This window comes from Bombus pascuorum, chromosome 13 (genome assembly GCF_905332965.1).
Source record: "Bombus pascuorum chromosome 13, iyBomPasc1.1, whole genome shotgun sequence".
NCBI classification, from domain to species: Eukaryota; Metazoa; Arthropoda; class Insecta; order Hymenoptera; family Apidae; genus Bombus; species Bombus pascuorum.
Window position 1 is genome coordinate 4,621,842 of NC_083500.1, and position 17,157 is coordinate 4,638,998.

At 40.0% G+C, this 17,157-nt stretch overlaps 1 protein-coding gene and 1 long non-coding RNA gene across 2 annotated transcripts in view; one reads left to right on the top strand and one right to left on the bottom strand.

The window, feature by feature from the left end:
* The window catches only part of LOC132913524 (uncharacterized), a 234,395-nt gene that overhangs the window by 89,605 nt on the left and 127,633 nt on the right, over positions 1 to 17,157 (top strand). The gene's annotated exons all lie outside the window — the stretch shown is intronic.
* The window catches only part of LOC132913521 (uncharacterized), a 164,249-nt gene that overhangs the window by 83,482 nt on the left and 63,610 nt on the right, over positions 1 to 17,157 (bottom strand). Inside the window, exon 3 of the mRNA XM_060971929.1 lies at positions 12,506 to 12,581. Coding sequence (XP_060827912.1) covers positions 12,506 to 12,581 — 76 coding nt within the window. The remainder of the gene's footprint in view (positions 1 to 12,505; positions 12,582 to 17,157) is intronic.

Here is a 17,157-nt window from a genome sequence, read left to right on the forward strand (position 1 = left end):
ATGAAAGGAAAACGGCATTAATTCATTCGCTCAGTTTTGGAATAAAATAAAATCAAATAAGACGATTAGATTCGTTAAATGTAGCAACAATGGGCATTGGGCTTATTATGTATCTTAAAGAGCCAATTTTAAAAGGAGATATAGTAACAGACTCTGTTCTAGTCGTTTTAATTATGTTGCATCGTTCAATAGAAAGAAATTTAATAATAATTAGTTTCATTTGAGTTAGTTAAATTTAATAATAATAAGTATTGTGTAATGTGAATAATTACATGTTTATTTAATAGATCTTTTTGAAGCTAACTGTAATGCATCGTATTTATGATGACTTTGAATAACAGAATGCAAGTGAAACGATCTTTTCATTTCCTTGAAGGAAATAGTGCAACAGGTTGACGCTTTGTTTCTTGCGTTCTGTATCTTGCAACGATAATTTTTGCCGTCTTTATTTTTTTTACCACGTTATCGCTAATTAGCATCCAATTTAATAACTTATTTGAAATTTCTTTGGTTAAATATACATGATAAGAGGATGGATCGGGAGATAATAAGTTTATTCATACAAACGTATACTTCGCTTTTTCTACGCCATGAAAAATATAATTCAACTTTATGAAACACTGTTTGATTTAAGTCTACGCTGCGCTTCGTTGAAGAATTTTGCTTCTTAGGAGCTCTAATTAAAATCCGATCGAATAATCTTCCTTCGAGCCTTAAGGAGTTCTTAATGTGAATTGCAAACAAGAACGATGAGGAGAGAGTTCAAATATTCTTTTAATTTATCATCTTACGGTAATTTTCTGAACTTTTACCAGGCTACATACCCGTTATTTTTATCTTGAAGTAAAACATCTAAATATTGCGAATAATCGTCAGGATAACATGCACGGGAACTTTCACCGATCTCTACTTTCCTTACTCGATTTATCAGCATTAAATTACTATACTTCGGAGGAATGACAAGAAAGGGTATTAACCTATTCACACGAGCAACCATTTAAAAGCCAATTGAGAGTAATAAGATGAGCACAGTTTAGAACGCTTTCAAACTGTTTTGTAAGGTTTCTCTTATTAGGAATTCTTCGCTATTAATTCAATTTTACAAGAAATTTTATTCAAAGTTGCAACACTAGCTGAGTTTTTACATAGAAAAAACAACGATATTCGTTGTATATCAAACCACTTTGAATATTAGTGAAAGGTTATTCCGTAACGAGATGAAGTAGAAACTATAGATGCATCGTTTTCTTAAGTCGTTGGGTTACAATTTTTCAAAAATGAATAAACCCTCTATGTGGCCTCAACATAGGGCAACTACTAGCAGTGAAAGTGACAGAGATTTCGGGGTAAAAAGTTGTACCAATTCCCACTAGAGTCGCCCATTTATCGCCAGAAAGGGTCAATTTCTATCATTGGGGAGTTACGATTGGCAAATATACCTTTCATGCAACACCATCAAAGAGTCAATGTAGCACAACGGTTTAGGAATCTGCCTCAATTTCAGTTAATCGCGAATACCTTACATATTCGTATCCACATACATCATCCCCATCGCGCATACCGGGTGTGCTAATGGAACTATTACGGAAACCGATTCCACGCACGTCCGTACATCGATCACATCCAACTAATCACGATATCTCGGCCTGGTGACGATTCTAATTAACTCTGTGAAAGCTGTAGACCTCTGCAACGTTGTGCTTTATATCATTTATCGAATATCTTCGATGTTTCCAAGATTTTGTTCCATTCGTTTTTGACAATTCGGAACATTCAGATTCGGACTACATTTTATTCCGGCGGAAAGGTAGATACGAATGCGGTTTCGTTCAAGTGTACGAAAGTTAGCTAATAGCTTTTAGAAACTCACGTTTCGTTCAGGTTTTCTGGAATAATATTATCCCAAGACGTGCGCATTTTAAAAATCAACAGTATTCTAACGGTCAAGTTCTATCGAGCGATGTTTTCTATGCAAATAACGTATTTGGTAAACTGATGTACCGACCGACGAAGAAGCACGACGTTGAAGGACAATGTCAAGAATACGCGAATTTTGTAATTTGAATGAAAATATTCTTCCACAAATCGATTCTACACGGTTTGCGATAAATATAAAATTATCGTCTCGGTTACATAAATTGAAATATCTTTTCGATAAAGAGTCGTCGGGCTTTTTAAATTTCTCGTTACATGTAACTAACATCTTGTAATTCTTTAACATTGTTCTATCGCTTGCAGGAAATTGAAAACCGACTATACACATGTATAAATTGTCCTATTTCAAAGTAATTTCGCTGTGCTATTTTTAAAACGTCTGTCCCATTTAAGAGAAAAAGAGTAAAACCGAACGATAAAACCATTCCATCAGCAAAACTGGGGCACGTTCGTGGAATAACGTATACTTGTATTTCCACCGATTTCTAGGAAATGAACGCCACTGAACCGTGAACCATAGAACGCGAAAAGCATTCGAACGTAGATGATGATGACCCCAAACAAGGTATCTCGATAAGTGATTACCAGCGATCATCTTTTCTTCCGACTCATTCTCTCGTTCTGCTCTCGACGAATTTTTTCCACCGATTCTTTTCAATGAAACTCTCGAAAACACTTATCAGACTCGGCGTCCGTGGGATTTCCCTTATTACGCCCTCGTACCGCAGAACAAATGAGATTTATCATAAGCAGCCGACCTCGCGGATAAATCCTAGCCAACCCCTTGTGAAGCGGAAAGGAAGAATAAAGATAGAAGGGGTGGGTATAAAGAAAGTACAAGGTATAACAACGAGGAAGACGGGCGAAAGGGGGAAAAAAGTCGACCAGAGGAAGACAGTTGGATGGGTATGGCAGCCGTAGAATGTAATTTGAAAAGTTTTCTCGTTAAATTGCGCAAAACGCACGCGGTACGCGGCCACGGGACAGCGGGTCGTCCAGGAACAGGGACAAAGTGGACGACCAGCGTCGGGGACAATGACGAGCGCGCCAACTGATTTTAATTATGGAATCCGCGTAGGTAAAACGCTCAATTTTCCCATCATTCCGCTGCCTTTGGCCCTCTTTTTCGGTTCCACCTGGTCCTGCAATTTCAATTGAACCCACTCACACAGGCTCGCGTCCCTCTGCCACCCTGCTGCAGTCGCCACCCTCCCTCCTCGTTCTATCTCTGTCTCTTTTACCCTGCGCGATCGATTTCCACTCGACTCCAGGAAAATATCGACGAATGTCGAATTACGATTCGTCCGTGTTCGTCGAATAACAAATAAAACGCCCGTGTACTTTTTCCGATCTTCCGTAACGTAACAGCAGGAGGGTAAAAATGGCCAATGGTTGTCGAGATGTCGGCATGATCGGTATTATGTCTTTCAATATCACCGTTGAAATTACATTATTATTGCATTATACGTGTTTCGACGAGTGAGAAATGCAATTTTCAAGCCGAACGCATTGTCAGCGGAGTTTTTCAATTTTCATTCGTGGCGCGTACAAGAACGAGATTCGAAAATTGACTGAACGATGGATAAAAATCGAAGAAAGCAGTAAATGTACATTAACACCTGCGAAACTGCGTCTTGTCCTTCGAAAGAACTTCCTTGTTGGTGTAGTATATTTTTCTAAAAAAGAACCTACCAAACTCTGTTTCCCTTTGTCCCTGCCTCGTCCACCGTTAATTATCCGTCTAACCAGACAATTTCTGGGAGCCTTTCGCTAAAAGGCGAGAGAAAACAGACCGTCGTCCTCCAATTATCAGAAGCACGAGCCGATCTTCTTTCAGTGGGGTGAAAAGAACGAAAGAATACACTTATCGCCGCAATTGGTCTACCAGTGAAAGTGTGAAAGCATTTAGTTTGGCGAATGAATCCAAAGTAACAGCACGGCGGCCGCCATCCCAAATTGCTAGCCTACGTTTCCTCCCTTCCTATGCACGGCGCAGGCCAACGACAAAAAAGCACGTGCGACGCGTAAAACGGCCAGCCGGAAAATCGGAACGCAGGGGAGAAACGGTAGACCGTGTAGAGAAGAGGAAGCGTCCGTGCTGGACAAAGGTGAACGGGCAAAGAAAGAGATCGCGCCTAGGGCAGCAAGAAAGATAGAAAGGTCGGTCTCGCTGTTTTACGGGCCGTAGTAATTACGGTTTCGGTGTTTTCCGGTGTTAACAGTTGTATCTGGCCCTGACATCTACCTGGTCCCTCTATTTTCCACCCTCCTTGCGGCTGGCCTCGCAGCCGACGCAATTTTCCAATTCGGGAATAACGCTCACCAGTCGGGTCCTTCCTGCTTATTGTCTTTGTTTTTCTCTACCCTCGTGTCCGCCAGTTTTGCACCGGATAAATACGTCCCAACCACGAACCTTGCGTTCCAAATTTCAAGGCCGGAATTTCGCTCTCGATGATGCGTACGCGTATCTCTAAGTCCATCGGGAAACGTTGCTTCGTTCTCACACGCTGCTTACTATTTGCGAGAGTACGTAATGTTGAAAGTTGAGTCAGGCAACGAGATAACGATGATAACAACAGATAGGGAGTTCAAATGACTGGAGAAAGTTCAGTTTTGTAAATTTTAGGACGAAAGTCTGAAGTGAAGGTAGTGCGAGTGTAGATTAGAAATTTGAGACTTTCAGGGCCCAGTATCTCGCAGTTTTAAAGAAACCACCCCAATACTTTGCAAAGGTTTTAGCGAGCTTCATCAAGGGTCGAATATCACTCTGATACGTGCTCTTCAAAGTATCCCATCGTATCGCAGGCATCGCAGCTATCTTCGTCAGGGATCGAATGTCACTGCGGTACTCATTGTTGCACGTTGTTACACATTGGTACACATCGCTGATGTTCAGGTCAGTTCCTTTTTCTAAAGGAATATCCAAAGCATCGTATCTAGCTTTATCAAAGATTGAACGATGTACTAATACCGAATATCAATGATACTGGTTCGATTATCAATTTATTATTCTGTGCCCGTAACACTTAAATACGCCAAGTATGTAGTGGACGATATCGTTTACATTGGGACGACGTCATAATTGCGATGATATCGTCTCCATGGTAGGTTTTCAATTTTGTGTGGACTACGCGAGAATATCGCGTATCGAACGATGAAATATCTCGACTCAAACATTCACGGCGGAGAGAGCGTTTCACCCTCCGCAAGGAAAGTCTTTCACGCTTTCGATGCAAGAGTGTTAAGGGTCGCAGGAGTACATCGTTAGAACGTTAATTGCCATTCGGCGTGCACACCGGTATTGTGCGACGGTGTTTCAGACTTTTAACAGCGTTCTTTCTCGTTACGATAATGGCGGTGTAAGTAAGAAGAAGGGTACAGGTTTAGAGTGTTTTTGTGGAAATTCACGGTGCCATTTGCCTTCGCGTTGAAGCCGAAGTTAAAACAGTATGATGCGCTGTAACTTACATTCAACGAAATTCTTTTATCGCCTCGACTAATGAAACATGCCATTCTTTTTATACATTAGCCCAGTAAAAAATTTCAGACATATTCAATTTCAACGAGCGCGAAAGCTGCGAATTTTCATCTCACCTGCAAATTTAAAAATAATAAGGTGAAAAAAATAAAAAAAGAGGAGAATAAAAATATATAGCGAATTAATTTGTAACTCCGCTTCCAACTAACTAACGGCCCTCGTCGTCAACGTGTTCCCTGTAACGTTAAAAAAATTTGTGAAATTCGTCGAGCACGAGACAGATCTTCGAAAAACGTTCCATCCGCAGACAAATCATTCAAAGAATTTAATTACCTCGTTAAACGCATATCATCCGCGCGTATACCCATGACCGAATTATAGCGACGTGTAACTGCAGGCGGAAAAATTTCGCAATAAGTGGCGTGGTTGCGAATAGACTTGCTAGCAGGATCAGAGGATGATCCAAGTTGGGTGAGTGGATTCGAGGGCCAATAGCAGGAGGGCCCTCAAAGTAGCTCAACGACTCGTTATAAATTGTCGTCGATTGCTCCACCTTGGATTCTACAGAAACGACGACGTAATGGCGTGGAGGAGAAGATCGTCGGGAGGATGGGGATGCCTCTATCGGGAAGTTCCTTCCGACTGGTAAAGGAAGGAACGGAACGAATTAATTCCGTAAGGACGAAAACTCGAGAACAAAGACGAGATGCAGGATTCAAAGGACGCAATTGGATTCGAAAGCCCGATGCGAGCAAGGGACGCGCTTACACAGGGCTATCTCTTTACTACACTGCTGATACAGTGGCCAACTTGTCCTACCCTGCGTCGCCATCCTTTTTTTGTTACTTGCTTCTGCCCGGGACAGGCGCGAGAGTGTGCGAAAATTGCAGCGAAAGCTGGCGAAATCGATAAGCTTTTTCTGCACGTGCAAGTGATTTTCTTGCGTGGCAAATTTGTCTGTGAATTTACGCATTTTAGGAATTTATTAAACCGAGTGACAAAACGTCAACTGCTACGTTATACATGTTGCGCCTGAATAACACGTACAGACGGACACGAGGTGATTCCTTGTGAAAAAATAAGAACAAGATATGGAATAAAATTTGTTCATTTAAAGCTTAATTTTCGAGAAGATCGAATTTGAAAATTTATCCAGCATACTTGAACATGGCTAAAATTACGGACTAGAGAGGACTAAATAATCGACAGGTGGTTATTCTTGTTTCCAATTATTATATATTATTCTAATTTTATTCCATATTTTGTTTTTATTTTTCATAAAGAATCACCTCGTGCACGTTTGTACACGCTACTCGACTGCACTCTGTATATTTATAAAATCGACAAAATATTTTTTCGCTCTTTACTTTAAAGAAACTGGCTTGTTTTAACGCGATAGATTTCGATCAAGAACAGCGTCATTGACTTTTTTTATAGCTTTTCGATTCTTCATTATTCGTACGATTAGAACGATCTACGTCAAGCGAGTAAAAGAAACCCTTCGTGTTAATCAACTGACTTTCCGAACAATTATTATCGAATTAATGTAACAGCATTTCGTAGCAACATCCCATAGAGAATACACAACTTTTCCATCCAATCCAATATAAACTTGGAAATTCCTGAATCATTATTATACAATGTTTCCGGTGCATCGTACAATACGATGATTCACGGCGAACTGTTTAAAATTTATCGAAAGGCTTTTCTTGCGCTGTTTAAATAGCAGGAAGGCAAACAATTTGTCAATCGTTTCTTGCGAGTCTGCGAGGAACGAGGCCTGCGTAGCCCGCTTTCGACAAAGTGTTCTCTAATTACTGTTCTCCGCTGAAATATCACCGATCGCAAGAAGTACCTAATGATATCCACGACTGCAAGGCCACAGGAAAAAAAGGGCAGATCGAATTCACTGCGAGGAAACAAAAAAAAAAAAAAAAGAAAATCGCCACGGATCAAAGAATTTAATTGGATTTGCGAAGAATCGACTGTGTTTGAACGAATGAAACGAATCCCGCTTCTCAAAGCGTTCGCTCGCGATGAGGGTACGTCGGCGCGGTATTTCGCGCGTCTGAAGAATTTCGGGAATCGCGATTAAGAATTTGCGAAACGAGGTTGGAAACTGCGAAGCGGTTGCTCCATATTTTGCATAATTTATCGCAATCTCGCGTAGTGCGTTTCAAGCAAGAAACCGAGTTAGGAAACTGAGAAAGGGAGAAGTGACGAAAATTCTTCTAGCGAGTTGCAACAAACTCTTCCTGCATCAATGTTGTATAATTACGCACCTGATTATTTTTGTAATATATTTACACTCGCCCGCGAAAGTATTTGAATGTTCGTCTACACATTTTATGAATATGTCATGTGTGTCAGACTTCCACATTTTTGAACTGCATTAGCACTGTTATGTGTATGAGTGACACGATTAATAAAACTGTCTTTTTAAGTTTAAGATAGAAAATTCTTAATATTTCTGCCACTTATCGACGACAAAATTTGTCCCGTTTACAATTTACGTAATAGTAAATTTCGGAGCTCTTTCGAGTTTCTGATAAAAATTTTGTTGAAACGAAGAGAGAAAGTATTTGATTTTTTTTTTTCTAATCCGATGATATTTGTCTAGTTGAAATGTCAAATTGCTTTTTACAAAAAGTTTCGAAAATGTCAGTTAAAAGTCGCCTGGGTTTTCTTATTCTCCACGAATTACGCGGTTCGAGAGAATTTCGTGAATTGCGATTAATAGTTTGCGAAACAAGGTTACGAGCTGCCAACTACCTAACGTACGCTTTGCATAATTCATTGCGTTTTCGCAATGTCGCGTTCACGAGGCCGATTAACCGGAGACGTAATTTATGTCAGAATCGCGTTTTCATTCGCTTCTACATTCTTAACAGTCGTTTGTATTCCGGAGTTTCCGTGAATTAAACTTCACTCGTTAAATTCCTGAATTTTATCGTGGGATAATCTTGACAAAACCCAATTTTTTTTTTTTTTTATTTTATTTTGGTTTCCCCGACAATAGAAAAGTTATAGACGAAAATTTGACTTATCTCTTTTTCATTGGTAAAATATTATACATATATCCTAGATGTAGGTGGCATAAATTTTAGAAAAAGAGAAATTCCATGGTAGAATGTGTATTTGCAGAGGCATGACGACTGCAACGAGAATTTATTAGGTATGTTTACAGAGCAAATACGCGAAGAAAGGAAGCATTTGAGGAAGATATTTACGAGCGTACTAAGAAAGATAGAAGGTGTCGCGGATTAGTTCTAGAACCCAGAAATACGGGAGTCTGCACTTTATTGTTATGAATATACATTTGCGAATTAAAATGTAGCTTTAGAAAATCTTTTCAAAACGTGTCTCGTCTATCAAAAACCTTGCTTTCGAGACACACAATTTTTTAAAATCCTCAGCTCCCTAAAAAATTTAATTCGTCAAAATGATGACGCAACCTTGCAGTTCATGTATTACTATAGCGCGTTAGTATTACGAATCGTAGAAATACACGTATATGTTTTATTCAGATCCACATGCGACCCTCGCACGACAAAAATTTCACAATCTACCTTTCGATGGTCACCATAAATTTACAGGAATAAATACGCCGATATTTCTAGCTGATGCCAGCTGAATCTTGAATTCCAATCTTTCCTTTCTATCTTTTCTCTCATTGTACCCTTCTACCTATTTCTTTTTATTCTTCTTTCGCACACTCTCCACTCTTCCTGTTCCCGTCTAATCCATATTCTGGCATTAGCGTCTCCCCTTTCATTCATTTTCTCTCTTTTGTCTCATCAACACCACGCTTTAAACTCTTTCCCTTTGGTTATTCGTACGTTTCCTTTTTCCTTCGTATTCCATTCATCGTGTCGTATTTCTCTTTCCTTTAATCTCATAGATCCGGTGGAATTCACTGCGACTATTTTTTCGCCCTTGTTCCAATCTTTTTCTTCCCGGTAGCTTCCATTTTCCTAACTTTCGTGTTTCTCTCGTTCCAACGACGCCCCTTATCCTCCGTTGACATTTTCATAGCGCATATTTCGCATTTTATTCAGCTTGCCGACGATTCCCCAGTTTTTCCTTTGAAAAGCACCCGAGAGCACCATAAACACCACATAAATGTTCCTTTATCGTTTCCTGTTTTCCTCCCATATTATCTCCTTACTTTTAATTTCCTGCCATTTTTCAAGCACTTCCTCCACCCATGTTCAGATTTCCCTTTCCTATACCGTCATCGGTTCTAATTTTCTATACCGCTTCCTCGTTTACTCTACCAACGTATTTCTTTTGCCACCGTTCAATAGCGCCGTATATACTCTTCTTCGTTCGTTCTTTCAACGCTATTTCCCCGGACCCCCTTCAATTCCTCTTTGTCTTTCTTTCTCCCCTCATCTAATTGTCTTCGTTTTGACCCTCATTACAGACCATTTTTCTCGCCTCTGGTCGCCTGCCGTTCTCGTACGACAATGACTCACCGCTGTCTTTATTTTTTCCTTAGCCACCCTCCATCTATCGTCAATCGACCGTTTTCCACCTATCGTCGATTCCTTCCAGACTCGTATCTCTTCATCCACGTCTCTGCGTTGACCTGCTCCACGCGTCTTGCTCCGACGTTTCTCCAACGTTGCCCCTATCTCTATTCAAATCCGTTCCCATCCCATCATTCTCCGCCAATCTTCCTCGCACCCCGTCTGTCTGCGTTTCCCTTTGCTACTTGCATGCCCACACCCTCCTCCTCGTCCCGTCCTTCGTTCAACCTTTTGCTTTCTCCCTCTTTGACCTCCCTCTCCCCGGAGGATCGTCCACCCCTTCGCAGGCCAGAGTGCAAGCATCACCTCCGACGGGCGCGTGATTCCACGTGTGCGCTTCCCCGTGACAAAGCCAGATTTAAGCTCCGCTTACGAGTCGGAGCTTTCCAGCTGGCTCGAACCTCGCCGGGTGCTCTCTACTGCTACACGCTGCCGCTGTATAACGATTTTCCTCCTCCTCCTCCTCCTCCTCCACCTCCTCCCTTCCTTCCTCCCCCTGACATTTCGTTATCAGCCATAATAGACTGCGTTCCGCGGGAGCAGAGCGAACACGCCGAGATTTAGAGAGACGCTCTCGGGATGTCCCCGCGAACATCGAATGACAAAAAAAAAAATGGATAAAAAGAGAGAGAGAAACGAGAAAGGATAGAAACGAGGGAAAAACCACGGGAGCACAATGGCCGCCCTTTGTGTCGCGTAATGTGCCCGGGACTGTATCGCCTGCTTGCCAAATATTTCCCTGTTGGATCGCTCGCGTTCGCCCAGCATCCGTCTCCCGTGACTGCGGTCTTTGAAGACATTTTGTCTTCCAATGTAACAGGACTACATTTTTAACAGGTGACGTATCGTTTTTATGGTTTCGCGTGAAATAGTTCTGTTTGAAAAAAAAAAAAAAGAAACCAGCTGACCTCCAAATCTGTTTGAAGCGCTTCTTGAACATACTTGAAACCGTTCAGTCTATTTAAGGAAATCTTGTCCATATTGTACGTTCGAATCTTGAATCGAAATAATTCTTAAACATCTACCGCAATTCTTGTAAACAGTTTTAGGGACTATGAAAATTTGTTCGTTGAAAAGATTAATGTCGGGTTGAATAACGCACTCGTGCATCGAGAAATGTCGAATAAAATATTTTTCCCCCCATAAAAATCGACCATTATGTTATAACACGAAATTTGTTAATAGTAAGAATTTTATACAATCCCAGAGATATAGCGATGTTCGTTTCTTAGTAACAGAAATGAAGTACAAGTACTTTGTACAAAGGCTTTGACGATTAAATCGACGACACAGTGAAAGAGGAGATTGTAGGTTTACGTTGCTGGTAAACGACAGAAATAGAGTGAAAAACGCGGTACTGTTATCAGACTGAATTAACGAGCGAGAGTGAACACTTTGCGCTGTGTGCCGCTCTCAAAAGGCAACAAGTCCCGTTATGTTTTCGTGTATATTCCGACTACATCTGCGGCCAGGATTAATCTTATCCGCGATAATGCGAAAATCGAGTTTACACGATGGGCGACACACATTTTTTTCCCTCTTTGTCACCTAGAAGGGGGATTTCTTTCAAGGCCAGTGGGTTAACTTCTGAAAACGATCGATCATATCATATAATACACACGATACGATAAAACATACAAAAATAATTTTGTCGTAAGCCACGTTATTGGAGGCAACGTTGATTGCAAACAGCCATTAATCCTTGGGTATAAAGAAGGGCAGTTTCTCCTCAGGAATTCGAATAAATAACATGTAAATTCTTGCGCTGAAAATCGGTTGCGTGTATAATACTACAAGAAATACGACTCGAGTGATCATTAACGAGTGTTAAGGAATCAGAAACAGATACGAAAGGCGTTCACACGTAATAAATCTTGACATTCAAATCACGACCTGATTCCTAAATGTATCGAATTTTTGGTTATTTACATTTGTAAAAATAAAGTATTTTACTTTAATCTGATCGAGAGAAGTACTTTTCATGTAATCGATTTTCCTTTGAAATTTATCAAAATCCTTGATTTCTCTAATTTTCAAGTTAACCAATCGCGAGAGGAATTTTTGATAAAAATACTTTTCTCTGAAACGATCAATGGCAAAGACAATTCAAACGGAGCCAGGGTATTAATTGAATGAATTGCCAGGGGAGGGTCCAGATGAACTCTGTTTACACGTCCCACGATGAGAGCCAGAGTTTGACAGAGAAGGAAAAAGGATCGATCGATCGTCGATAGGGAAGTCAAAGGGGGAAAAAATAAGGCACATCGAATGACAGAAACACGGGGGACAAGGGAGAAAGAATGAAATAGAAGCTTGACACCCCTCCAGTGTGCAATTCTGACGAGTTGGCGATTCGATCCTGAAACAGGACTCAGGAGACAGCATAAAGCTCGCTCTACGCTCGTTTGTCCTTTCTTTCTTCATTTTAACCTTACCCATCCCCTCTAACCCGGACACTTTACGATCGTCCGTCTGTCACTATTTGTCTCGCGAACTTCTCCGCCTTTTTGTTCCGGCATCCCGATCTCTTCCCCTTAAAGATTCAATTTAATTCACTCACCATGAAGAGCCTTCAAATATGCCTTGCCGGCATTGATCAGCTGCCTCGCCCCCGGGTTGAACTTGTCCAGGATGTTCTACAATCAGAAATGTAAAAAGTGTTTGGTGATTTCCAGTTACATTTTATCGAAAGTATCGGCGTGGTTAAAAAGAATAATTTATCGAGAATCGAGAGCAAATTGGCAAAGCGGATTGTTTTCGACGAACGTTAAATACATTCGACGCGATCTCTTTAGGGTAATAATTAAAAATGATTATCGCCAACTGGCAGTTATCATGGAAACGTGTTTTAACAATTTTCTGTATGAATGTATTGTATAGATGCGGGTAGAGAAACGAATGAAACAAATGCGAAATGAATTGGTTATTAAAAATTGGTTATGAAAAGATTGGAAGATGTAATTTAGCGTAGAAATGCAGTCGTTAATTGATTTATTATTCAACGGCGTTACAATGGCTGACAAATTACAGATCAATGGTCACTTTTAATCCGGATTCAATCAATTTATTTTCGCCTGCATTTTGCGTCTGCGTTATCGTCGAAATTCTTAATTGGATAAAATGATAGATCGCGGGATGCAATAAAGAATGCATTCAACAACGTTTGATTTCATTGCGACGGTTTTTCCTAGTATAAATAGATATCTACGCAATGATAACTGCGTTTAAATGCAGAACCATCAGGCACACGTCTTCATCAGACCTTGATCGATAACTGACCATATTGGGGAGTGTTAACGAGTGTGAGCTAATCGGATTACGTCACTATGACGAATTAGTTTCTCGAGCAAAAGTCACGCTTCAGGGTCTTGGAATGCGGTCTACTTCGCCGTGATTGCACTCCTTAGGTGAGGAATTTACATTCTCCGAGGCTACTACTTTAAAATGTTCTCAATGCACTGTGCCCGACTCTATTTAACGATAATCCGTAGTAAGTCGATAATTTTGCGAAGAAGATAATTCAGCTACTATCATCGAAACTACAATTTTTGCTTAAGTTTCAACGAACATATTCTTCGAGAATAACTATATTCCAGGGTTCCTTTCCAAAGGAAATGGCAAATTACTGTCATCGAAGTGACACGTTCGCAGTTTTACGTTACTCAAATTTCATCAAACTCCATCAAGCTCCATGAAGGATATTCTTCGAAATTAAAATTTAGATCCACCTTATACCAAGCTGGAAAATTAAAAAAAGTTCACTTGTTGCCTCATCATTGCCTCGTTGGCAAGATCACGAAACGATCAGGTTCCCGGTGGACAACGCTCGGTGCAAGCAAACAGAGCAGAAAAGTAAACCGAAACAATGTCGACGGAAACTTGGCGGTCAGTTGATGGGGCTGGCAGATGCTCGAACAAACAGGATCCTCGAGGACACGCCACGCCGCGTCTGTGGACGAATAACGAGAGCCACTGGCGTGGTTGCATGCTATCAGGGTGAACGTATACGAACGCCTGCGGCATTCCAGCTTTGAGGACGAGCGTTCGCCGTCTTCCTGCGTCTATCTCTTCCTGCAACCTTCTCTCATCTCCCTCTCTTTCTTCCTAGAGCTCCTTTCACTCGACGGCATTCAAGGCGGCGCCTTTTACTAGCGCACTCGCAGCCGTTGCTTTACGTCTCTCCTGCAGACTCACAGCCTACTGTCTCGCCGACTTATGGAACAACGGAACCGGAGTGTTTTGCTAAGGGTTGAGAGGCAGCAGGCAGCGCGATTAACGCCAAAAACACCGAAACTCTAGCGATACCTGCTAATAAGGGGCTGCACAATTTGCCACGGTGACGTTGATCTTCCGTAACGCCCTTTTCCTGCGCTAGAACCTGCAAGAATGGAACAAATTGCTTCGCGGGAAGGGGTATGATAATAACGGCCTACCTCTGTCCCAAGTGTAATGATCCGTGTACTTTGAAAAGTGGAGCAATTCGAGAGCTTGCGGAGCAAGCAGATTCGCAGAATTTTGGAGTTTCGTGGGAACACGAGCTGCGTTGGAGAATGATTGCTAATAATTTTGCGGTTTCATACTTAGAGACGTCGATCGAGTTGCTACAGTGTTTTCCAGTTGGGGAAGAGATAAAATAGGATTTGGAAGTTCAGGAGATGTCACGCGGTTTGTATATTGTTGTTGGTTATCCGATTTCGCGTGTAAATTGTGTATAAGCGGAGGAGTGAATACGCGTTGAAGATAAATAGAATCACGGTCGAATAAATTTTCATACGTCGCGGGTAGAAATACGATTAGGAACAAACAGTGTTCCAAACTGGTGTTAGAATCTTACGTAAGTTTCGCAGTGGCTGGGAAACAGTGCTGGGCAAAATTTTATTTACCTAGTAATATATAACACCTAATAAATATATACATATATAGAATAATATAAATATATAAATGTTTAATAAATAGTAAATAACAAATTAAAATAACATTTCACTTGTGAATAAGAATTAACTATCTTATTTAGGTAAAAGTTATTTAAATTATGTCAAAAATGATTCATTTCTTACCTATTATTTGCAAATGAAATTTTTCAATAGATAGATCGCAGTCCACGTTTGCTTTTAAAATGACTCGCTTCTCGAACAAGCTGCGCGAAAGTTAATTTGATTTTGACGCATTCAACATAGCTAACGAACGTTATTGAAAATTACAAATTGTAATTTACAGAAAGCTTTCTGATTGAAATTTTATATTTGAGTAAAAATTAATTTGCTTAATAGTCGATAAATAATAAATGAAAATAAGTAAAGATGATTAATAAAAAATGAAATTATATTTGTAAATAACAATTGATCTCATTATTTTAAATAATGTATTTAGACTTGTCGAAATAACAAATAATTTATTTCTGTTTTTTTATTGTCGCTTATAAATAACAAATAACTCTCTGTTGAAATAATTATTTAAATGAATAAAGAATGAAATTATATTTGTAAATAACAATTGATCTCATTATTTTAAATAATGTATTTAGACTTGTCGAAATAACAAATAATTTATTTCTGTTTTTTTATTGTCACTTATAAATAACAAATAACTCTCTGTTGAAATAATTATTTAAATGAATAAAGAATGAAATTATATTTGTAAATAACAATTGATCTCATTATTTTAAATAATGTATTTAGGCTTGTCGAAATAACAAATAATTTATTTCTGTTTTTTTATTGTCGCTTATAAATAACAAATAACTCTCTGTTGAAATAATTATTTAAACGAAAATTTATTCAATGATGCCCGACATCTCATTGAAGCAGTTCTGCAAATTTTATCTATATGTGACGCAATTACATAGATTTTTGATCATATTTTTTGGTCACGGAACGTGCTATAAAAACCTGTGGAACATCCTGTATAGAAATAGTAATTCCACGCTATTCTGAGTGGAACAGCTCTATTCCACGATCGAATAATCATCAACCGTCACCATAGTGACTCGATAAATTGAGCCGCGTTTCAACCAGACATTTATCTGAATATCAAACGGAAAATTTTGAATGAAAGCGTATGGTTGAACCATGAACGAAATGGTAAATCTGACAGTTATCACAAAGACAAGCAACAGGAATTGGAGATGGTAGAAAGTTGAAATCAGATCTCGAAACTGAAGGAGTTACGGGACACACTTCGAAGAATGACACGAATGTGATTCGTTCGTGAGTTCGGTAATAGCGCGTGTCCTCCGGCTGAATAACGAATTGGAGTTTAGGACAGGAAATGTCTTTGCTTATCACCATTATGTAATTTGACTGGAAACGTGGTAACGCGACCGGTAGAGCGGTCAAAGGGCTAACTATTCTCCCAAGGTTAGTCCCACTGGTGCATCGTTGCTGACTCGAATTCGAAATTCCTGTCCTGCAGAGATGATCATAGCAGATATACGTACTGTCCACCGCATTATGCCGCCATAATCCGTAGAGGATTCCGCTTCTTAGATTCGAACAGGATTTTGGTAATTAGCTGCATTTAGTAAAAGCCACGCATATTATCATAAGATACAGCGTGTATTATGTTGAAACGTTTGTACGTTGCTAAATTGAGAGATTTATCTGCTACTCTCAAATTAAATGTATAGTTAAATAACCTTAGCGATGCAATTGAAATTTATATTTAATTATTCGTGTAGTTAGTTTATTTTAAAGTCCCGATACTTACAACGTTTCTTTTGCACAAGAAGATATTTTTTGCGATAATCTAGCTGTGATTCAACTTTTGTCCAACGCGTTCTTTGTTAAAATTCGAGACAAGTCTGGGTGAAATAGTCTGAAGCAATACTTGCGTGGAAGAACGAATTTGTATAAAAATCCCCAAGTATTTACAATATTTTTATCCACGTGCGATCAGTGTTTCATAACGTAGCTATTAACTCTTTCTGCAATTACGAAATCTAATTCCCCATGGAAATTTAATCGAAAGAAACATCGAACGAAACGTTTTCTACGACACATGGAAACTCGTTTGAATCATGGGGCTTGGCTAAATCGTTGGAACGCTGGGCGCGATTTCGCGGGCACACGGTCGTTAAAGCTTGGAGAATTTCGTTGAACGTCGCGTCGGGGCGAGCGTTTAATCCGAGCGATTGCCATTCGAGGGGATCGACGGTGTCACGAGACAATCGTTTCGCAGTGACCTGCACGACTGTGAAACGGTTCGTTCGGACGG